Source organism: Palaemon carinicauda, chromosome 32 (genome assembly GCF_036898095.1).
Source record: "Palaemon carinicauda isolate YSFRI2023 chromosome 32, ASM3689809v2, whole genome shotgun sequence".
NCBI classification, from domain to species: Eukaryota; Metazoa; Arthropoda; class Malacostraca; order Decapoda; family Palaemonidae; genus Palaemon; species Palaemon carinicauda.
The window spans coordinates 16,779,347-16,803,125 of NC_090756.1; the positions used below are offsets into that span (position 1 = coordinate 16,779,347).

The following is a 23,779-nucleotide window of genomic DNA, read 5'->3' on the forward strand; positions in this document are numbered from 1 at the left end:
CTTTTGCCTTTCATTTATACTCTTTACCTTGGATCTGTGGGTCTTGGTCCTGCTGCCTCCAAATCCATTGTAACTCTCATTACCTATTCCTCCTTGCTTTATCACACAACGAAACCCTTACTCAAGAAGTTTTACTTGACATAATTGCACCTTTTTTTTAAATATATCCTCTAAGAACCTTTTTATTCCATTCCCCTTTTGATGACCATTACAAGCTTAAATTCTTTTGGCTGTGTGCAATAGATTTTTGAAAGGTAAAACTGCTTTCCCTTATTCTCATTTATTTCTCAATAGATTTTGTTTTTTCACCATAAATCTTCCAAATCAGCAATTTAAAAAATTACAATTTGAGAGTGATGGAACAGAATTAGGAGCTCCAAGAATTGGAGCAAGCTGGGTCACATAAGGGTAAGAAAAGAAGGCTTTATTTGTATGGCATTCTATATCTGGCTGCAAATTGGATAGATATTGAAGTCATAGATTATACAGTAGTAGTAGTAGTAAGAGGATAAACTACAGCCCTTATACAGTGTTCATAAAAATAAAATACTACTCAAATTCATACTTCTGTCAGAATAAATACTATAATACAACAGTACAATATGCTTCTTTGTCTTATAATACTAAAGGATGTGATATGGATAAAGCTGAAAACAATAATAAAATACTTTTTTGAAATTTCAATTTCAAGTAAGGAAGACGCCTAACTTCATAATATTGTTAAATATGTACTTTTCTCACTCTGGGGGGATGTAGTTATTTAGATGCTTTACATTCAAAATGCATCCTTAATGTTTTGGAAAGGTTGCACAGCCAAATCAACAGGCAAGTCGAGGTTATACTTGTTGAGTCTCTCCAAGGATCGGAAGGAGTCTTCAAATCCTGAAATACAAAATACAGTTCAACTCATAAATGCAATGTTTTCAGTCCCTTTCTTTTTAACCCTTTTACCCCCAAAAGAACGTACTGGTACGTTTCACAAAACTCATCCCTTTACCCCCATGGACAGACCGGTACTTCCTTGTAAAAAACTGCTAATTACATTTTTTTTTTTTTGCATATTTTTGATAATTTTTTGAGAAACTTCAGGCATTTTCCAAGAGAATGAGACCAACCGGACCTCTCTATGACGAAAATTAAGGCTGTTAGAGCAATTTAAAAAAAAATACACTGAAAAATGTGCTTGAAAAAAAATAACCCCTGGGGGTTAACAATTGGAAAGTTCCAAATAGCCTGGGGGTAAAAGGGTTAATATTACCATTACGCTTAACTGTAAAATCAATTAGTTTAAGCTAATCTTATTTACTGACACAGTAACTGAAAAATATTTCCATTTGTCAAAACTCCTTTATTTAGCAAGAAACTGCCAAAATGTATAGAAGATACTGTACGTACCTGTTTTGCCTACATAGCTCCAGGACTGATAATAATTCTCCGTTAAAACTTGCGTCCTGAATATAAGGCGCAGCCAGGTTATCAATTTCTTCTGACTGAAAATATAAATTCAAGATATAGTCTTTGTTCTCATTACAATACTGTATCATATTAACATACACCAAATCAAAACAAACAGTAATTTATAAAAATTAATGATCTTGGAGTTTATTTGTGGAGAGTATTATCAATGAATACAAAATAGCAGTCAAATTGCAACCAAACTTACTTCAATGCAGAGCAAACAAAGGCTTTAAAATGCGAGTCATAACTTCTTTTCAGTGGAGTGTGAGATGTAATTATACTGCCGATGGTACTCAATAATGCTTGTTTACTGGTTAGCGCTGATCCGCCTGTGATTTCCAGGTTAAAACTCTGTGGATATCAATAATGCAAATAAGTACAGTAAATAAAATGTCAATTTTAATACACAACAATCATCTCTATAAACCCGATGCGGCATAAATATTTTGACATTTGAAAGCAATAATTATTAATCGGAAAACTAAAAACTTTTACAACAGAATTAGTTTTCTCACTTTTTAAAATCAAGCATTTTTTAATAATAGAATAATTTTCTAATGTTCGACTGTTGATACCCAAAATATTTCAATTGTATAAATGCAAAACACAAACTTTAAGGTGGGTAACAGGACAATGTTTGGGAAGATTCAAGACCTAGAGATGATCCAACTCGGTCACAGATAAATCACTTCGTATACGAAGCGTTGTCAAGGGTTTAATCTCCTTGAGGTTCAGCTTCTAAAGTTCATCATCTATTTTGGGTGTCTCGTGGTAAAAAAAAGTTCAAATAATAATACAGGGATAATAAATTACATGATCACCTTATACTAGATTAAATTTGTGATCCCTTATCATATTTCAATGAAGTGATAAATGGGTTACCATGTTTTACAAGATACAAAGAAGCATTTGCTGACATAGAAACGTGATAAAAGTAGTGCTGGAAATGTCAAGCATAATCCCAAAAGGATCAGAAAATTATTGCCCAGTTCAAAGAATTAAGTATATACAACCATGTGTCATGGAGTATGACTTAAACGACTATCAGCGCAAGTTTATCGACTGGAAGGATGTTGCTGACATCTATCAATCCTGATAGTAATGTAAGAGTGTAGAAGAAGAGAGCTCGCGAAAGAAGACAGAATTTAACCAATGAAACTCTAGCCTAATTAAGCCATCGTACACAATTCCTTCATTATTATTATTATTATTATTATTATTAAATGCTAAGCTACAACCCTAGTTGGAAAAGCAGGATGCTATAAGGCCAGGGCCCCCAACAGAGAAAATAGCCCAGTGTGGAAAGTAAACTAGGATAAATAAAATATTTTACGAACTGTAACAACATTAAAATAAATATTTCCTATATAAATAATAAAAACTTTTAACAAAACAAGAGGAAGAAAAACCAGATAGAACAGTGTGCCCGAGTGTACCCTCAAGCAAGAGAGCTCTAACCTAAGACCATGGTACAGAGCTAAGGCACTACCGAAGACTAGAGAACAATGGTTTGATTTTGGAGTGTCCTTCTCCTAGAAGAGCTGCTTACCATAGCTAAAGAGTTTCTTCTACCCTTACAAAGAGGAAAGTAAAGCAACTGCACAATTACAGTGCAGTAGTTAACTTAGATTACCATAATACACCTCTTCAAATCGCTTATATCTGAGATATCAATACTCACAGCTTTACGATTCTCTAATCTTTAAAATGCATGAGAGATGTCAATACTCACAGCTGTATGATTCTCTAATCTTTAAAATGCATGAGAGATGTCAATACTCACAGCTGTATGATTCTCTAATCTTTAAAATGCATGAGAGATGTCAATACTCACAGCTGTATGATTCTCTAATCTTTAAAATGCATGAGAGATGTCAATACTCACAGCTGTATGATTCTCTAATCTTTAAAATGCATGAGAGATGTCAATACTCACAGCTGTATGATTCTCTAATCTTTAAAATGCATGATAAAAAGCATGAATTTGTTGAGAAGGTTGGAACACGATTCAAAGTACATTCATTGACATTTTTACGTTAAAACTATTATATTTTAGTTTCATAGGAACAGTCACATTTCTGGTCTCTCAAATGTTTGCCAAAAGAGATTGCTCTTAGATGACATCAGAAATGGAATGAAATAAGGTTATAAAAGTTAGATAAAGTATGAATGAATACCAAGTAAAAGGAAGAAACATGTTTTTTTTTTTTTTTTTTTTTTTTTGGGGGGGGGGGGCGGCTATAGAGATACTGTACAGCAATGATCCTTTAATACCATCAACAGTGTTTCACTAAAGGCTAACTGTAAGTGGTATCCCCCTATGGGCAGCATAATAGTTATGTCTTATATTTTAGGAAAATTAGTCTTTGTATACTTGGCATTAAAAATGCCTGTTTACTTTAAGAACATAACTGCAACAAGTAAAATACTGTGTGTAATGTAAGAGAGCAAAAAATAACATACAAAAATAAAGCAATTAATTGTTAATGGTTTAACATGAAATATTTGCATTTACGCTAAAATTAGTAAGCATTCCACTACCCCAACAAGATGCTGCAGGAAGTAAAGAAATAGTAACATTCACACGTCCTTAATTATCTGTACCGTATGTAACAAACTTCATGGTAACCTTGAGAAGACGTCATAAATTAGTACACAAATCAACAAAATGTGTTTCAAAACACATGTTATTCAAGTAACAAAGACAATTATTTAAAGTAACATGCAGCACTCACCTGACTCAATCGCCTGGCTGGCGTGCGGTTGTATTGGTCTCCCTTTTTCAATTGATAATACTTCAGGATGAGGTCCCACGCATGTAGCAGCTTCGTGGCTTTTTGCGACCGTTGAGGGAAACACGATAAGAATGGCACTAAACTTTGGCTTTGTCCTACCTGTAATTATATGAAGATCTTACAAGTACTTGACATTATCAGTGACATGGCATAGGAGGAAACAGGCAGGGGCATTCTAAAAATGACCCCTGGCCTTCCAAGGGAAGAGGATCCCTAAAAAAGGCTCAGAAAATAAAAGCACAATATGCAAGTATGCATTTAAAATTCCCACCAATAAACCAGGGTAAGGGGCAGAAGGCCTCTTTACTAATCCCCAAGGCCACCAAATCTCTAGCTATGCCCCTGAATATTTTTAACATACAGCAACACTAAGAAGTGAAAGTACATTCTGGTACCTACAAATCAAATATAAGATCAAAATTTAAAAGAGGGAAATTAACTTTGGTTCTAATCACATATAAGAAAGACCTAAAATAAAACAATTTATATAGCAGTATAAAATGTTTTATATATTGCAATAGAGGGTGTAACCTAAGTACATGATAGTGTAGTTTCGGCACCATCATCTTTGATAAGCAATTGGGGAGGATGTTTTGGACTGAACCTTGAACATCTTTGGGATTAAGGTTCAAGGGATATCCTTTATAGCCAAGAAAAGAATTCCTACTAAAGTATTTTACTCGTCTTATATTGCCATTAATCATCGGTAAAAATTATTAATGATTTACTTATATATATTGTCATGCCATATGACACACTGTTACCATTTTAATGTTTTTAATATGCATAAGTTATAAAAAAAAAAAACTCCAAAAAAGTTTGAATACACTTTGTTACTAATAAATCATACACACACCCAACAACTCATACATTGCTAAAACATTGGTACTACTTATCATTATAACAAATGAAATAATGGTAACGTCCAACATTCGTCAGAACTTCAATGTGAAGACTTTCATTTCACAAATATATAATCCACAATTATAAAAAACAAACAAATTGGGTATAGATACAAAAGTGGACAAAGTTATTAGAAAGGATTTAAATACAGACTTACTGGCATTAATCCATGTTGCATGAGATCACGCAGTGCTGGAGCAAGTTGCTTACGGACTGCAATAACTAATTCCTCGTGATAAGAAATGACAGGTACCTCTTCCGAGTCACTTGTGTAGTCACTGTCAGCAGGCGTTTGTGGGCCAAGTATTTCTAGAACGTTATTTATGGCAACCTCTAGAGCAGCTCTCAAGTCACTGCAAGGGAAAATAAAATTGCAATTATAAAAATGTTATTTTCATTAGTAAAATAAATTTTTGAATATACTTACCCGGTGATCATGTAGCTGCAGCTCTGCTGCCCGACAGAAAAAACCTACGGGCGGGATACGCCAGCGATCGCTATACAGGTGGGGGTGTACAACAACAGCGCCATCTGTCGAGTAGGTACTCAGGTACTTCTTGTCAACAAGAACCAATTTTCTCCTCGGTCCACTGGGTCTCTATGGGGAGGAAGGGAGGGTCCTTTAATTCATGATCACCGGGTAAGTATATTCAAAAATTTATTTTACTAATGAAAATAACATTTTTCAATATTAATCTTACCCGGTGATCATGTAGCTGATTCACACCCAGGGGGGTGGGTGGAGACCAGCATACATGTTAACAAGAGAAGCTAAGTATCCCGTATTTCATTTTAGCAGTTATTCAAAATAACAAACATAAAATTAATAAGTACCTGGTAAGGAAGTCGACTTGAACTATTACTCTGCCTTTTTAAGTACGTCTTCCTTACTGAGCCTCGCGAACCTCTTAGGATGCTGAGCGACTCCTAGGTGCTGAAGTATGAAGGGCTGCAACCCATACTAAAGGACCTCATCACAACCTCTAATCTCGGCGCTTCTCAAGAAAGAATTTGACCACCCGCCAAATCAACCAGGATGCGAAAGGCTTCTTAGCCTTCCGTACAACCCAAAAACAACAATAAAAAGCATTTCAAGAGAAAGATTAAAAAAGGTTATGGGATTATGGGAATGTAGTGGTTGAGCCCTCACCTACTACTGCACTCGCTGCTACGAATGGTCCCAGGGTGTAGCAGTTCTCGTAAAGAGACTGGACATCTTTAAGGTAAAATGATGCGAACACTGACTTGCTTCTCCAATAGGTTGCATCCATTACACTCTGCAGAGATCTGTTTTGTTTGAAGGCCACTGAAGTAGCGACAGCTCTAACTTCATGTGTCCTTACCTTCAGCAAAGCATGGTCCTCCTCATTCAGATGAGAATGGGCTTCTCTAATCAAAAGTCTGATGTAATAAGAAACTGCGTTCTTCGACATCGGTAAAGCAGGTTTCTTAATAGAACATCATAAAGCTTCTGATTGTCCTCGTAATGGCTTCGTACGTCTTAAATAGTACTTAAGAGCTCTTACTGGGCATAGTACTCTCTCTTGTTCGTTTCCAACCAAACTGGACAGACTTGGAATCTCGAACGATTTGGGCCAAGGACGAGAAGGGAGTTCGTTTTTAGCTAAAAAAACCAAGCTGTAAGGAACATGTAGCCGTTTCAGATGTAAATCCTATGTTCCTGCTGAAGGCGTGTATCTCACTGACTCTTTTAGCTGTTGCTAAGCAAACGAGGAAAAGAGTCTTCAAAGTGAGATCTTTAAAAGAGGCTGATTGAAGCGGTTCGAACCTTGCTGACATCAGGAACCTTAAAACCACGTCTAAGTTCCAACCTGGTGTGGCTAACCGACGCTCCTTTGAGGTCTCAAAAGACTTAAGGAGGTCCTGTAGATCTTTGTTGTTGGAAAGATCTAAGCCTCTGTGGCGGAAGACTGCTGCCAACATGCTTCTGTAACCTTTGATCGTAGGAGCTGATAGGGATCTTACCTTCCTTAGGTGTAAAAGGAAGTCAGCTATCTGCGTTACAGAGGTACTGGTTGAGGATACTGAATTAGCCTTGCACCAGCTTAGGAAGACTTCCCATTTTGACTGGTAGACCTTGAGAGTGGATGTCCTCCTTGCTCTGGCAATCGCTCTGGCTGCCTCCTTCGAAAAGCCTCTAGCTCTTGAGAGTCTTTCGATAGTCTGAAGGCAGTCAGACGAAGAGCGTGGAGGCTTGGGTGTACCTTCTTTACGTGCGGCTGACGCAGAAGCTCCACTCTTAGAGGAAGAGTCCTGGGAACGTCTACTAGCCATTGCAGTACCTCGGTGAACCATTCTCTCGCGGGCCAGAGGGGAGCAACCAACGTCAACCTTGTCCCTTCGTGAGAGGCGAACTTCTGCAGTAACTTGTTGACAATCTTGAACGGGGGGAACGCATAAAGGTCTAGATGGGACCAATCCAGAAGAAAGGCATCTACGTGAACTGCTGCTGGGTCCGGAATCGGTGAGCAATAATTTGGGAGCCTCTTGGTCATCGAGGTAGCGAACAGATCTATGGTGGGCTGACCCCACAGGGCCCATAGTCTGTTGCAAACATTCTTGTGAAGGGTCCATTCTGTAGGGATGATCTGACCCTTCCGGCTGAGGCGGTCTGCCATGACATTCATGTCGCCTTGAATGAACCTCGTTACAAGCGATATCTTTCGATCTCTTGACCAGGTGAGGAGGTCCCTTGCGATCTCGAACAACGTCATCGAATGAGTCCCTCCTTGCTTGGAGATGTACGCCAAGGCTGTAGTGTTGTCGGAGTTCACCTCCACCACCTTGCCTAGAAGGAGGGACTTGAAGCTTCTCAAGGCCAGATGAACTGCCAGTAGCTCCTTGCAGTTGATGTGTAGTGCTCTTTGATCCGGATTCCACGTGCCCGAGCATTCCCGACCGTCCAGTGTCGCACCCCAGCCCGTGTCCGATGCGTCCGAGAAGAGAAGGTGGTCGGGGGTCTGAACAGCCAGTGGTAGACCTTCCTTGAGAAGAATGTTGTTCTTCCACCAAGTCAGTGCAGACTTCATCTCTTCGGATATAGGAACTGAGACCGCTTCTAGCGTCATGTCCTTTCTCCAGTGAGCAGCTAGATGATACTGAAGGGGTCGGAGGTGGAGTCTCCCTAACGCGATGAACTGGTCCAGCGATGAAAGCGTCCCTAATAGACTCATCCACTGTCTGACTGAACATCGGTTCCTTTTCAGCATGCTCTGGATGCATTCTTGGGCTTGACTGATTCTGGGGGCCGACGGAAAAGCCCGAAAAGCTTGACTCTGAATCTCCATACCTAGATAGACTATAGTTTGACGCAGCTCTTAAAAGCCAGTCGTCCAAATAGAGGGAGGCTCTGATGTCTGCTAAATGCAGAAATTTGGCAATATTCCTCATCAGTTTGGTAAACACTAGAGGTGCCGTGCTTAGGCCAAAGCACAGGGCTTGGAACTGGTAAACCACCTTCCCAAAGACGAACCTTAGGAAAGGTTGGGAATCTGGGTGGATGGGGACGTGAAAGTACGCGTCCTTTAGGTCTAACGAGACCATCCAGTCTTCCTTCCTGACCGATGCTAGCACCGACTTTGTCGTCTCCATGGTGAACGTCTGCTTGGTGACAAAGACATTTAGAGCACTGACGTCCAGCACCGGTCTCCACCCTCCTGTCTTCTTCGCTACTAAGAAGAGACGGTTGTAGAAGCCCGGGGATTGATGGTCCCGGACTATGACTACCGCTCCCTTTTGTAGCAAGAGAGACACCTCTTGCTGTAAAGCTAGCCTCTTGTCCTCCTCTCTGTACCTGGGAGAGAGGTCGAAGGGAGTTGTTGCTAGAGGGGGCTTGCGCAAGAATGGAATCCTGTACCCCTCTCTGAGTAACTTCACAGACTGTGCGTCTGCACCCCTGTTCTCCCAGGCCTGCCAGTAGTTCTTGAGCCTGGCTCCCACTGCTGTCTGGAGAAGATGGCAGTCAGACTCTGCCTTTTGAGGACTTGGAACCCTTCTTCTTTTTGCCACGTTGACTATCGGCACGGGTACCTCCTCTGCTGGAGGTTCTGCCACGAAAGGGCGGAATGAACCTAGACGCTGGTGTGTCCATCCTAGGTCTAGGCACGGAAGGTAAAGCTGTGACTTTACGTGCGGAAGACGCCACCAGGTCATGGGTGTCTTTCTGGATCAACGAGGCGGCAATCCCCTTGATCAGCTCTTCAGGAAAGAGACACTTGGATAGCGGAGCAAACATCAGCTCTGACTTCTGACATGGTGTGATCCCCGCCGACAAGAAGGAGCAAAGGTGATCTCGCTTCTTAAGAACTCCAGACACGAAAGAAGCCGCAAGCTCGCCAGACCCATCCCGAATGGCTTTGTCCATGCATGACATGATGAGCATGGCAGAGTCCTTATCCGAAGGGGAGGTCTTTCTGCTCAACGCTCCCAAACACCAGTCCAGGAAGTTGAAGATCTCAAACGCACGGAAAACTCCCTTCAAAAGATGGTCCATGTCTGAAAAGGTCCAGCAAATCTTGGAGCGTCTCATAGCCAGTCTGCGGGGAGAGTCTACCAGACTTGAGAAGTCGCCCTGGGCAGAGGCAGGAACTCCCAAGCCGAGAACTTCTCCCGTGGCATACCAGACGCTAGATTTAGAAGCAAGCTTGGTCGGGGGAAAGATGAAGGATGTCTTCCCAAGTTGCTTCTTGGCCTGCAACCACTCTCCCAGTACCCTTAAAGCTCTCTTGGATGAGCGCGCGAGTACGAGCTTCGTAAAGGCAGGAGCTGCTGACTGCATGCCTAAAGCGAACTCAGAGGGAGGAGAGCGTGGGGCTGCAGACACAAACTGGTCCGGATACAACTCCTTAAACAGGGCAAGGACTTTCCTAAAGTCTAAGGATGGAGGCGTAGTCTTGGGTTCATCTATGTCGGAGTGTTGATCGTCCAAATGAGCAGCTTCGTCGTCATCAGAGATTCCTTCATCCGAATGCTGAGGAGGAAGCGGCAAAGGAGGAGAAGAAAGCTGAACGGCTGAATCCGGCAGCACGGGTGCATGCGTAGCTGCACTGGATCCAACATCATGCCGCTGCTGGTCAGTCTGAGAGCTGGCAACAACAAAAGCGGAGTGGTGGTGCGTGGTGGGGACTGCCGTGGGTTGCGGAGACTGCCGCATTGCGTCAAAACACGGCAGCTTGACAGCACCTTCCCACTGCTGATGCGGTAGCTCACGCATGTCAACGGAGGGTGCCGCACGTCGGCTAACGTCAACATGCGTCTGGCAGGGTCGACTGTGCATCGGTGGTGGAGCTCTCACAGCCGGAGTGTGGGAGCAGGCAGCCGCAGTGTCAGCTGAGCGCACAACCGTGGCAGGTTGTAGGTTAACGGGTGCAGCGTCAACCTTCTCAGCACGATACTCCTGCATGAAGGAAGCTAGCTGAGTCTGCATAGACTGCAGCAAAGACCACTTAGGGTCTACAGCGGTTGGTGCGGCAACAGACGGAGTGATTGCCTGCTGCGGAACCACTCTACCTCTCTTGGGAGGTGTGCAGTCTTCGGAAGACTGCGGCGAGTCCGAACTGACCCAGTGGCTACACCTGGGCCGTTGGACTCGCTCGGAAGGGACCTTGCGCTTGAGAGGTCGTGAGACCTTGGTCCAGCGTTTCTGACGAGAAACTTCTTCCGCAGACGAGGAATGAATGGGCTCACTCGTCTGTTTGTGGGTGGGACGATCTCTGCAAGATACGTCCGCAACCACTGAGGGTACATCTGTACGCTGATCAAGGCCTGTCGAACCCTTTAGTCCTTCGACATTGATTCTCCCCTGGGCTTGGGAGCTTGCAAGAGGTCCCGGACTGGGAGGACGACTGGCACGAACAGATGCACCCTCATGCGTAACACTGACACTTTTCACAGCACTTGCACTCACTACACTTCCCACTGCACTTTTCTCCTTCAACTCTTTGACGTCGGCTAAGAGTTGATTGCTGTCATTCGCTAATGACTCAACTCTGTCACCAAGAGCCTGAATGGCACGCATCATGTCCGCCATCGAGGGTTGCTGAGAGCTAGTAGAAGGGTCGGGTGTAACCACTACAGGGGAAGGAATAGGTTGTGGGGCATGGGGAGAGGAAAAATCAAAAGAGCGAGACGAACTCCTCCTGATCCTATCCTTCTCTAGCCTACGTGCATTCTTAAGGAATTCTTGAAAATCGAATTCCGAAAGCCCAGCGCATTCCTCACATCGATCTTCCAATTGACAGGCTTTACCCCTACAATTGGAACAAACGGTGTGAGGATCTATAGAGGCCTTCGGAAGACGCCTAGAACAGTCCCTAGCGCTACACTGCCTGTACTTGGGGACTTGAGTAGGGTCAGACATCTTGAATTAGTCAAAGGGGGAAATCCAAAATCTATCCAAGTCGTCAACAAATAATCCAAAATCTAATCAATAAAGCTTGATAAGGTATTGATGATAACTCCTGTACAGCGAAAGCTAATAACTAGAGAGAATACATCACCAAAAAGCGTGAAAATCAACTCCAGAAACAACAGCGTATCAAGTAGGTCTTGCCGGTGGCACGACAGAGAGAAAATTGGTTCTTGTTGACAAGAAGTACCTGAGTACCTACTCGACAGATGGCGCTGTTGTTGTACACCCCCACCTGTATAGCGATCGCTGGCGTATCCCGCCCGTAGGTTTTTTCTGTCGGGCAGCAGAGCTGCAGCTACATGATCACCGGGTAAGATTAATATTGAAAATTAAAGTTTACCCAGATTAATCATTCAGCACACATACATACACATTTAGTACGTAAGAATGATTCGCTTTGCATCTTGCAAGTAGTTAGAAATCTACTTTGTAAAATTGCTATCAACTTCGTATTCGTGGTAAAGAAACTATATGAATTAACAGATCTTGACTTTTGAATACTAAAAACACCAGGGAAAGAAATGTTTCAGCAGCTGGCTCTTCAATAATAAACACTTCTTTGAAAATGGGTCTACAAGTCAATAGAAAATTAACACAGAACATAGGATCGACAAATCATTAAACCTTTCCATGACCAAAAATAAAACATTTTCAAGAATTACAAATAGATAATATTTATTAAAGAAAGGTAAGAGTTTAATGGCTGATCATGAATGGCAGGGACAAGGGACAGTGACATTGCCCTATCGAGCAGGACAATGCCCTAGAGACTGACCATATACACATCTAATCAGCGCCCAAGCCCTCTCTCCACCCAAGCTAGGACTAAGGAAAGCCAGGCAATGGCTGCTGATGACTCAGCATGTAGACCTATAGCTCACACGGATGCCGAGGTTGCAGCTACCAAAGGAACTAACGAGTCTGAGCGGGACTCTAACCCCAGTCTGGCAAGGACACTAACTCCAGGCTACCATAACCTACAAAGTCCTTACAAATGAAGATCTGTCATTTACCAAAGTGTAGGAATTGCCTGAATTATTATAAAAAATATTTTAGTAACCAAGGTCACATCAAAACATCAAACATCTGACCCTAGTATTACATACAGAATCTATCCCAAGATTTCCTGGTTGAAAATTATCATTGTTTTAGGGTTATGGACCTACCTTGAGAAATGGATTTGCCCATCATGCCTCTGAATTATACTAAGCCTGACTGGTTTTACAATCTAAAATTAATACCCAACCCAATGTCATTAATTAGTTCCAAGAGAACCGACGTCAGTCAATTTATTTATAATGTGACTTGTATGTTCCTTCTACACGTACTGAAAATGAAAAAGTACTTACAAGCAGCTATTTATAAAAATAAGATATAAGCTTCCATGTGAAGTATAGTACTGCACAGTACAGAAGTTCATTGATATTGTGCGACGTAGAGACAGACGTAAGGTAGGGTAAAACAGTGTAAAGTGAATCTTATTTTCGTAGTTGATATGGAAGGATGAACGAAGTAAAGTCAAAACTGACATACAATACGTCGAACAGACATAAAGAGTACTGTATTACTACCAACGTAATGTGCCTTGAAATTCAACTATCTATAGCCTTATGTACTACTTAACAGAAATTCTCTTCATTTACCCATAATGGTTTCCTTGAGGCGTTTTCTTAAGAGTGTTCTTCTGAAATCTGTGGTGGTTTGTACCACAACCAAACGAGAGCATATTCAGTAATATTGTAGCACGTTTCATGATATGTTCCGTTTCCTTTCGTAGCTGAAAAAAACAAACAAAAGGTATTCAATAGGCAATATTGTTTCTTATTTTTAGAATACTGAATATTAGTACCGTAAATATCCCCAGCAGAACTATGGTGTATACAATAATACATACAATACAACACTCCAAAGAAATACAGGTAATTTAGTTGACAAAATCATGATACTTAGCACTTGTTAAATACTTATTACATTGTTATTATGGATTATTAATTTGAAAAGTTTACTTCATACACATCAAGAATAAATGGAAATGCACCTGCTCTTTGTCATTGCTTCCTTGACTTGACTTGGAAGGGACAGCCCCCGACCTTCCCTGCTTGCGGTCGGCTTCGTGCGATCTTCCAACGCCAGGATGCCTGTGCGGCATTTCCTTGCAACCGCATTTTGTTGTTTTAGTGCTCTCACCTGCTTCACCTGTAATGCATTGAAGACCTGAAGTAACCTTTAATAAAATAAAATTTCAGTTCCATGGAATTAAGTTTCAAAATTTATGCCTCTAGTGATTCACAGCTTCATAAATTCAAAATTTTAAATAAAATTGGTTTCAATACAAACCCATTATATGGATTATTTGTACATTCACATCAATAGCCTATGCAAAAGTAATTTGTATAAAATAAAGTAGCTTTTTAATTTAAAATATTTTGACAATTGAATTACCTAGGCAGATCTCATATCTGGATGGCAACTCAACCAGCCTTATTTATCCATTGCTCTCAATTTACTTTCTAGCTTTCAATTGGTTTGGATTTATGGTTTTGAGCTATATACCCAAGCGCTGGGGCCAGTGAGGCCAATCATTGTCCAAATGCATCTTGGGTAAAACACTATAGAGTTACACTATGAGGTAAAGTTGGAAAATATTGGACTGCAAGACTGAAGAAAGAAACGTAGCAAGAATGCAGCTGTTAAAAGTGTATGACGTGGTGTCGGCCATTATTGGCGGTAACTGGGGAAGCTACTCCCCCCACCAGCACACTGAGTAGCCACTTTGACTATCACCTGAGACTTGAAGGATGGATGAAAAGGAAAGCGATACTATAAGGAATTAGGTTTGTAAAACGATTGTACTTTAAACATTTATGATTTGTTCCTACACATACAGTACAGTATGCAAACCCTCATCCTTTAATAGGATACCTTATCCTAACTATAATCAAGCTGGCTGGTATAAAATCCCAGGACCTGTTCAACAGAAAGTGTTGGCTCCTATCCACTTACCAGCAACTGGATAGAAATTCAAGCAATGGGCCAGGTTACTGTCCGAGAACAGTCGGCCAGTGAAGAACCTTGTCAGACAATAAAACATTTCTTCAAGGAGTTTGTTCAATATAAATTAATACGTTCGTCCACCTTGATTCAACCCTCCTGCTCATAATGCATGGGGGAGATACTTCTATATTTAGCGGCATCAATGAATAATGACATGACTGCTGCACCCCAAAAAGGAAAGAAGAAAAAGGCTAGACATTCTTACTAGCTCCAGCAATTACCTCAGCTCCCAGTGAAAATGTATCAAAAGACTAATGGGTATACTTCGCAGATAGTGAAGACAATTGTGAAGTCGGCAACGAACGTGCACGCGAGGAAGATGATGATTTTTGTCCTCTACGTCTGGATCTATGAGGGTCGCTGTCCAAAGACCCTTCTGTAGGAGACCTAACATCATCACTAAGAGGTTCCATAACCCTTTAACACTGAGGAGAGACAGGCCGTTTGCTCTTCTTCAACTTCGAAGGGTGTGATACAGTCGAATTCTTAACAGCAGATGACGACGATGGCACAAGGCTGGGAGGGGACGGACGACGAGGTCTCTTCCTTCTCTTATCAGTAGGCGACTTTACAAAGACAAGGATAAAACATCAATAGCGACTTCCTTGGGCTTTGAAGGGGTAATGGTCATGACATCAAAGGCTCCTTCTGTAGGTGAAGGGGTCAGTAGCAGTCTTAGGCACTCTAGAAGAACCTATGGCTTGAAGGAGCTTCTCCATTGAAGAAACACCTTTGATACCCAATGGAGGCCATAAGGTATGTAAGGACTGGTTCCTAGCGGAGCCTTCGTCAGCATAAGTGATGTCAAGATCAACACAATACAAGTGAAAGAGCAGGACTCTTCACCTCCAATGGGGGAAAGTGAAAAGGTTGGCTTAAGGGAAGGGCGAGGTTACCTTCCTTCTTCTGTCTTTCCCTTGCAGGAGAAGCAGAAGACGGAGAAGTCTGAGCACTGGAGGGGAGAAAAAAAAAAAAAAAAAAAAGAACCTCAGGACTTTTTTGGCTTAGGGGAAGATCCTGGACCTGAGGAACCCTTCTTGGATATCTTTTTCCTCCTGCTGTACTCCTGCCATTGCAAAGGCGATCAGGCTCTGTACTTGCCAACTGTCAAGACCCCCGGAAAAAAAAAGGACATAAAGAATGGGGTCCACCTCCTGAGGGGAACTAAACCTGCCGCAATTATGGCCAGGTTTATCAGGTCAGGACTGCATGTCTACACGTGGTGCCTTCATTAACTCACAGATAAACTCTAAAATGAAAAGGAAAAAATATTAAAACAAAACTTTGCTAAGCGCAGAAAATATGTGTTTACTACTCTGTGGCTGAAATAAGTGACTATTCAATGAGTTGGTAGGGGGCGGGACTTCCCCACCAACCACTGGTAACTACCAACAACTCATTATAAACTTCTGACAACCATATTCCAGCTACGCTGAAATCCTACTGCTATTAAAGAATGAGGGTTTTTAAACATATAGAAACAAATAGCAAATTCATTGAAAAGCTAATGAAGCTCACTACTGTCAAGTCTGGAAATCTTTGTAATAGCCTGAGAGGCATTCATCATCACTACTATCATCTTAACTGTAATTCACTGCCCTACTCTTTTGATTTTCCCCTGAACTAAACGGTAATATCTTTTATGCCTCGAGCTTTTCACGTGAAAGAGGTCAGCCACTAGTTGAATATATTGCTTCATAAAAAAGGGATTTTGACGAAGGAAAAATCTATTTCTGGGCTTAACCTGTGTCGCTCCATGAAATGCTCCTTAAAGCACCATTTCTAAGGTATAAATACTGCTAAATATACCAGAGAAAAAAGTTGCATGAATGCCAGGAATATACCCAACTCGGTCACCCTTATAGGGTGTCAGTATAATAACTGGGGCGTGTGAAACTACCACCAGAGGTCCCTTACCAATTAGTCTTCTCCTTCCTCAACATCCCCCGTTACTACGAAGTGCCGTTCTCTACAGCTACTCCCCCCCCCCCACCACCACCACCACTACCCATTCTTCTCTCATCATTCCTTCTAAGCACCTGTGAAGGTTTAGACGTGATTTCATAGCTCTGTGTTATTTTGTGTTTTTGAAGATGTCAGACGTTTTGGAGAACCCTGCTCCCAAGTTGAGTATTATATTTGTCTGTTTGGGATTTCTAGGTAGCAACACACGTTCATTTAATAACCTTGTTGGTTTTTCTCTCAGCAGCTTTGTTGACGCTCCCTTACGGGTGTGTATGCGGCCATTTGGGGTCAAATTCCACACAATGATTATTCAAATCACATACCAGCCTCTTGACATGTAATACAGAGAATGTGGGTTCTTTATAGCCCACTAAGTCATTCGCACAATTAATATAAGAAAGCATATTAAATCCAAAGGAAATTACACCGTAATAACCTCCCAGTAAATAATCCTTAATTCTCAATCTGTTGTGTAGGTAGAACGCAGTACTTTACTGCACCAAGTCTACAAACGAACTGAAAAGTCAAAGCAGCGGCCATCCCATATCCTCACCCAGTCATTGCCATGGACTGTTACATCATCTAAATAATCCACTAGAGAAGCAAGACAATTACATTAAAAGAAAATAGGATTTTTTTACTTTTTTAGGGGAGATGAAATATAACCACCATTGAGAGAGAAGCGTTTATGAACAGAGGAGGTTCAAAGAAATAAAGTTTTCTTGGATATGTCTCCCATCTCACTCACCTTGTAAGAAATGGACAAATCTCTCCAGATCTGTTATCTGTGTCTGCAACTGTGCTATAAGCTGCTCTTTCATCTTTAATGGGTTCACCAGCTATTGATATGTTAAGAGAACCACAGGCATTAAATTGTATCCCACAAATCAAGAGATCCAGTTAGTAGATATTAAGCAGGCATTAGATGTGTCCAAATGCAGCACATGAGAAGAGAAAAACAGTTAGTCTAAAGGAATAATACAAATAATTTGTACAGAATAGTGTTGTACACAAGAAATGTAGCACAATGCATACCAGGATCTATATAACGAACTACAGTACTGTACATACAAAAGTGTCCCATCACTACATGCGTAATTACAAAGCTTTTACCCTTAACCTACTGCAGTTTTCTTTTTCACAGTACATGATTAAATAGTTTCATACAATTCCTCTTATTATGAATAACCTGGGATGCAGTAACTGTTATAATCTGGGATGCAATAAGTGTGCAATTAGTTATGGAAAATTGAGAATATCATGCATATCTAAATAGCAATGTGTTAATGAAAAATATCTCATCAATGCTAATACTGTAGACCTAATGTCCAAATATTAATATTCAAGATAATTTGTTTTTTGTACAGTAAATACAGCATTTATCTAAAATGCAGATTCCTGAGGCTTAATGCAGTCAAGTATCACAAACAACACTAAACTGACGGTAGACAACATAGAAATTAGTCAATTGTTTCACGCACAATTTGTCATCAATAAAAAGACAAATATGGAGCAGTTTTCTAAGTGCAGAATTATGAAACTTTTTTAATTCTTTTTAGATGACATCATAATATTCTTACATCATACTAGAAATTTAAATTTTTAATATGAAAAATTTATCTTCATGCATTCTAAATATAACAAAATCTATTAAGTCAATTGCTTTTTCTTTGCTAGACAAACCTGAATCTTCTAAAATAAGAAATGGCTTCAGTGGCCCTGGAATCGCCATTGAATTCATTATAGTAATGAGGTAGGTGATGACAGATGGTGAACGCGGACAAGAACTCCAACCCCTTTCCTTTTAAAGACTTCTCACTCTTAACCTTTGGCTCAGTAATGAGATGATCAGTTCAGTTTATCTTCAAATTTATTATCTACACAAACATACAATCACATACATTTACAGTTGTACTCAAATATTATCCCTTTTAAGCTGCAGTGATTGGTAAACTCAATGAGAATAAAATGCTGTACAGCTTTTGGCATCATCTTGGTCATTGCCAAGGATGTCATTAGAGAATATTTAGCTTTCTTTGTCTCCCCAAAGAATAAGTCTGCCACTGAATGGGAGGCCTCGTTCTGCACTTAGCACATGGGATGATTGCAAACAATCATGGCCTCTTCATGAAGCACAGAGATAGTCTGGATCTACAGACAGTTTAACTATAAACCAATTGCTATGTCCACATTTTCTTCCACATTTACTAAAATCATGCTTTGCTTTCATGATTAAAAGGAAGCCAACAATCAACCATTCAAACTAAAAAGAAAGACAACTATCAACCAGGCTTAGGACATAACTGTATATCATTACTTGCTGTGGCCAAACTCAAAAGAAAAGTCTTTTACAGGAAATTGTGTGGGGCTACTCGCTGGCACTCACCACCTATCAATAACTAGTTTGTTAATTAATTCAACAGCCGTTCCAATCCGCTCAAGAAATTTCCTATTTCAAAGGTCAATAGCTTTGCATATGCGCATAAACAAATGAGAGATATAAAGAAGTACCAAAAAGGCATCACGGGAAAATGTAAAATTAAACCCATTGCAAGAAGGGTCTTGTGTATTTATATGAAAAACTCACAACTCATAATGGACATTTGAATGTACTACTGTTTAAATAAAAATGCTGCAAAATGTGACAGAAAAATAATACAAAGTTACAGATCTACAGCCAATTATTTTTACACTATCACCAGCTTCACTCTTTCACCATAAATAAATTAACAAATCACAAAAAACATACCTCACAGATGGCATGATCTACCTGATTCCTCAGATCATCAACAGTCAATTTCTCGAACTCGTCCACATTAAGGTTAAGCTTCCCTTTTAACTGTTCTGTAATATGCACATTTTTAAGAGAATTACTGACCAGAGATTTGTATTGAGGGGATTAAGAGTTATTAAGAAAAAGTATTTTAGCATAAGGTAGAAGTTTTCTTTCTGTAAGAAATTGAACGTAATCACAATAATGTGATGAATAATTTCATTAGCTTTACTGTACTACTGTATACATATACTGTATATAAGAATTGCTTTATCTAAATTTTAATAAGTGAATTGCAGTCAAAATCATTGACCTAGTTTATCTAGATTGAAAAGCAGAAACGTTCAGACAAGTGTTTTGCTGAGTAGCCCACTTTAGCATGTGACATATTTTGCATAAAGCATGAATATGATAAATATGTGTGTTCCTCATACTTAACGAATGCTTTTGAATTATAAAAAGTGAGAAAATACAAGGGCTTTATCAACTATCCGATGAACATCTGGTTCTTTTGAAAAGTTTACATAGAACTTTATTTTCCACATTCTCATATTAACCCAATTGCAACAAAGGTAGTGTTTTACAGTTCATTGGTAAGGTTCAAAATTTCAGACGTCTCACCAATTCTAGGCATTTGAGCATTCTATCTAAAACCAATATTGGTATTCTTTACCAGTGATGAATTTTTCATTACTACTGTATTAATTTTCAATCTGGAATGAAAGGCTTAATAAACTAGTACAGGATTCTACCATAACATTGGTCTTCCCAAACAATAAATCATCATAATATATAGTTCTTTTTTTCAAGAAAGCAGGTAACATAACACTACTACATACCAATGATAACTCTCTGTTTTTCCATGACCTTAGATTGTGGAGGTCCGCCCTCACCGGTCTGGTAAGCGTAATTTTCCAAATCCTCAAGCTGCTGTTTCAACTTCTCAATGAGTTCCTTCTGGCGGGCAACTGCAGCATTTTCATCCGCGCATTCCTGAAACAGGCAAATGAAAAAATGCAACATATTAAAACTCAATTTTTTATTTTTATACTTAGATAGATGAAATACTGTACGGTACAGTAATTGAAATATTGTTCTGTATTTAAATCTAATATAATGACCTTACATAGCCTTTTTTTCTTTTGCCTAAATGGCTGAAAAATAGAAGCTACAAACATTAAGAGTAAATTGTATTGTACAAATACAGTAACTGTTCTTATAGCTAGATACATCCTGACATCATCTTGAGTCCAAATTCACAAAGAATTGAAAAATTGTGAAGGATTTAAGCAGGAAAATCTGTTGCTCATCGTAGTCGGGCACAATGTTCCCTCTTCACCAAGGACTACAAAATGTTATTTTCATTAGTAAAATAAATTTTTGAATATACTTACCCGATAATCATGTAGCTGTCAACTCCGTTGCCCGACAGAATTCTACGGGAGGGATACGCCAGCTATCACTATACTAGAAGGGGGTGTACTCACAAGCGCCACCTGTGGCCAGGTACTACAGTACTTGTTGTTGACGCCACCTCACTTTTTCCTCGGTCCACTGGTTCTCTATGGGGAGGAAGGGTGGGTCAATTAAATCATGATTATCGGGTAAGTATATTCAAAAATTTATTTTACTAATGAAAATAACATTTTTCAATATTAAACTTACCCGATAATCATGTAGCTGATTCACACCCAGGGGGGTGGGTGAAAAACCAGTGTACAAGACTAAAGGATAGCTAAGTATCCCGTATTTCATATAATCAGTTATCCACAATAACAATGAAATAATAAGTACCTGGTAAGGAAGTCGACTTGAACCGTTACTCTGCCTTTAATAAGATCGTCTTCCTTACTGAGCGCAGCGTTCCTCTTGGAAGGCTGAATCAACTCAAAGGTGCTAAAGTATACAGGGCTGCAACCCATACTAAAGGACCTCATCACAACCTTTAACCTCGGCGCTTCTCAAGAAAGAATTGACCACCCGCCAAATCAACAAGGATGTGGAAGGCTTCTTAGCCGACCGTACAACCCATAAAAAGTATTCAAGAGAAAGGTTAAAAGGTTATGGGATTATGGGAATGTAGTGGCTGAGCCCTCGCCTACTACTGCATTCGTTGCTACGAATGGTCCCAGGGTGTAGCAGTACTCGTAAAGAGACTGGACATCTTTGAGATAGAATGATGCGAACACTGACTTGCTTCTCCAATAGGTTGCATCCATAACACTCTGCAGAGAATGGCTCTGTTTGAAGGCCACTGAAGTAGCCACAGCTCCCACTTCATGTGTCCTTACCTTCAGCAAAGCAAGGTCTTCTTCCTTCAGATGAGAATGTGTTTCTCTAATCAGAAGCCTGAATAGTAAGAAACTGAGTTCTTAGAACTTGGAAAAGAAGGTTTCTTGATAGCACACTATAAGGCTTCTGATTGTCCTTGTAAAGGTTAAGACCTTTTTAGATAGTACCTAAGAGCTCTAACTGGGCAAAGTACTCTCTTCAGTTCATTCCCCACCAAGTTGGACAGGCTTGGGATCTCGAACGACTTAGGCCAAGGACGTGAAGGAAGCTCGTTTAGCAAAAACCGAGCTGCAAGGAACATGTAGCCGTTTCAGATGTGAAAACAATGATCCTGCTGAAGGCGTGGATCTCACTTACTCTTTTAGCTGTTGTCAAGCACACGAGGAAAAGAGTTTTTAATGTGAGGTCCTAAAAAGAGGCTGATTGGAGAGGTTCAAATCTTGATGACATAAGGAACCTTAGGACCACGTCTAGATTCCAGCCTGGAGTGGACAACCGACGTTCCTTTGAGGTCTCAAAAGACCTAGGGAGGTCCTGTAGATCTTTGTTGGTGGAAAGATCCAAGCCTCTGTGGCGGAAAACCGCTGCCAACATACTTCTGTAACCCTTGATCGTAGGAGCTGAAAGGGATCTTACTTTCCTTAGATATAACAGGAAGTCAGCAATCTGGGTTACAGTGGTACTGGTTGAGGAAACTGCATTGGTCTTGTACCAGCTACGGAAGACTTCCCCTTGAGACTGATAGATTCTGAGAGTGGATGTTCTTCTTGCTTTGGCAATCGCTCTGGCTGCCTCCTTCGAAAAGCCCCTAGCTCTTGAGAGTCTTTCGAAAGTCTGAAGGCAGTCAGACGAAGAGCGTGGAGGATTGGGTGTACCTTCTTTACGTGAGGTAGACTTAGAAGGTTCACTCCTAGAGGAAGAGTCCTGGGAATGTCGACCAGCCATTGCAGTACCTCTAAGAACCATTCTCTCGCGGGCCAGAGCGGAGCCAACCAACGTCAGCCGTGTCCCTTTGCGAGAGGAGAACTTCTGAAGTACCCTGTTGACAATCTTGAACGGCGGGAATGCATACAGGTCGAGATGGAACCAATCCAGCAGAAAAGCATCCACGTGAACTGCTGCTGGGTCTGGAATCGGAGAACAATACAACAGGAGTCTCTAGGTTATCGAGGTAGCGAACAGATCTATGGTTGGCTGACCCCACAGGGCCCAAAGTCTGCTGCAAACATTCTTGAGAAGGGTCCACTCTGTGGGGATGACCTGACCCTTCCGGCTGAGGTGATCTGCCATGACATTCATACCGCCCTGAATGAACCTCGTTACCAGTTAGCTTTCGATCTTTAGACCAGATGAGGAGGTCCCTTGCGATCTAGAACAACTTCCACGAAAGAGTCCCTCCCTGCTTGAAGATGTAAGCCAGGGCTGTGGTGTTGTCAGAGTCCACCTCCACCACTTTGTTAAGCTGGAGGGACTTGAAGTTTATCAAGGCCAGAATAACCGCCAACAACTCCTTGCAATTGATGTGAAGTGTCCTTTGCTCCTGATTCCATGTTCCCGAGCATTCTTGTCCGTCCAAAGTCGCACCCCAGCCCGTGTCTGATGCGTCCGAGAGGAGACGGCGGTCGTGTTACTGAACAGCCAAAGGTAGACTTCCTTGAGAAGAAAGCTGTTCTTACACCACGCGAGAGAAGACCTCCTCTCTTCGGAAACAGGAACTGAGACCGTCTCTAGCGTCATGTCCTTTATCCAGTGAGCAGCTAGATGATACTGAAGGGGGGGGAGGTGGAGTCTCCCTAACACGATGAACAGGGCCAGCGATGAAAGTGTCCCTGTTAGACTCATCCACTACCTGACTGAGCATCGGTTCCTTCTCAGCATGCTCTGGATGCATTCTAGGGCTTGGAAGATCCTTGGGGCCGACGGAAAAGCCCGAAAAGCTCGACTCTGAAGATCCATACCCAAGGAGACAATGGTCTGGGATGGGACGAGCTGAGACTCCTCAAAATTGACCAGGAGGCCCAGTTCCTTGGTCAGATCCATAGTCCATTTGAAAATCTCCAGACAGCGACGACTTGTGGGAGCTCTTAAAAGCCAGTCGTCTGACGGAGC

At 41.1% G+C, this 23,779-nt stretch overlaps 1 protein-coding gene across 3 annotated transcripts in view; it reads right to left on the bottom strand.

The window, feature by feature from the left end:
* Nucleotides 1-417: 417 nt before the first annotated feature.
* Nucleotides 418-23,779, bottom strand: part of LOC137625289 (RUN domain-containing protein 1-like) — an 80,189-nt gene continuing 56,827 nt past the window's right edge. For 2 of the 3 annotated variants that reach the window (XM_068356098.1, XM_068356099.1), the window contains exons 5-14: nucleotides 20,218-20,371; nucleotides 19,355-19,449; nucleotides 17,354-17,444; nucleotides 13,625-13,782; nucleotides 13,230-13,363; nucleotides 5,314-5,509; nucleotides 4,194-4,352; nucleotides 1,664-1,809; nucleotides 1,396-1,490; nucleotides 420-882 (exon numbers count right to left, since the gene is read on the bottom strand). In XM_068356098.1, the coding sequence (XP_068212199.1) occupies nucleotides 776-882; nucleotides 1,396-1,490; nucleotides 1,664-1,809; nucleotides 4,194-4,352; nucleotides 5,314-5,509; nucleotides 13,230-13,363; nucleotides 13,625-13,782; nucleotides 17,354-17,444; nucleotides 19,355-19,449; nucleotides 20,218-20,371 (1,335 nt within the window). In that variant the 3' untranslated portion in view covers nucleotides 420-775. Of the gene's footprint in view, nucleotides 883-1,395; nucleotides 1,491-1,663; nucleotides 1,810-4,193; nucleotides 4,353-5,313; nucleotides 5,510-13,229; nucleotides 13,364-13,624; nucleotides 13,783-17,353; nucleotides 17,445-19,354; nucleotides 19,450-20,217; nucleotides 20,372-23,779 lie in introns of all 3 variants that reach the window. The other variant, XM_068356100.1, reaches the window with a different exon arrangement.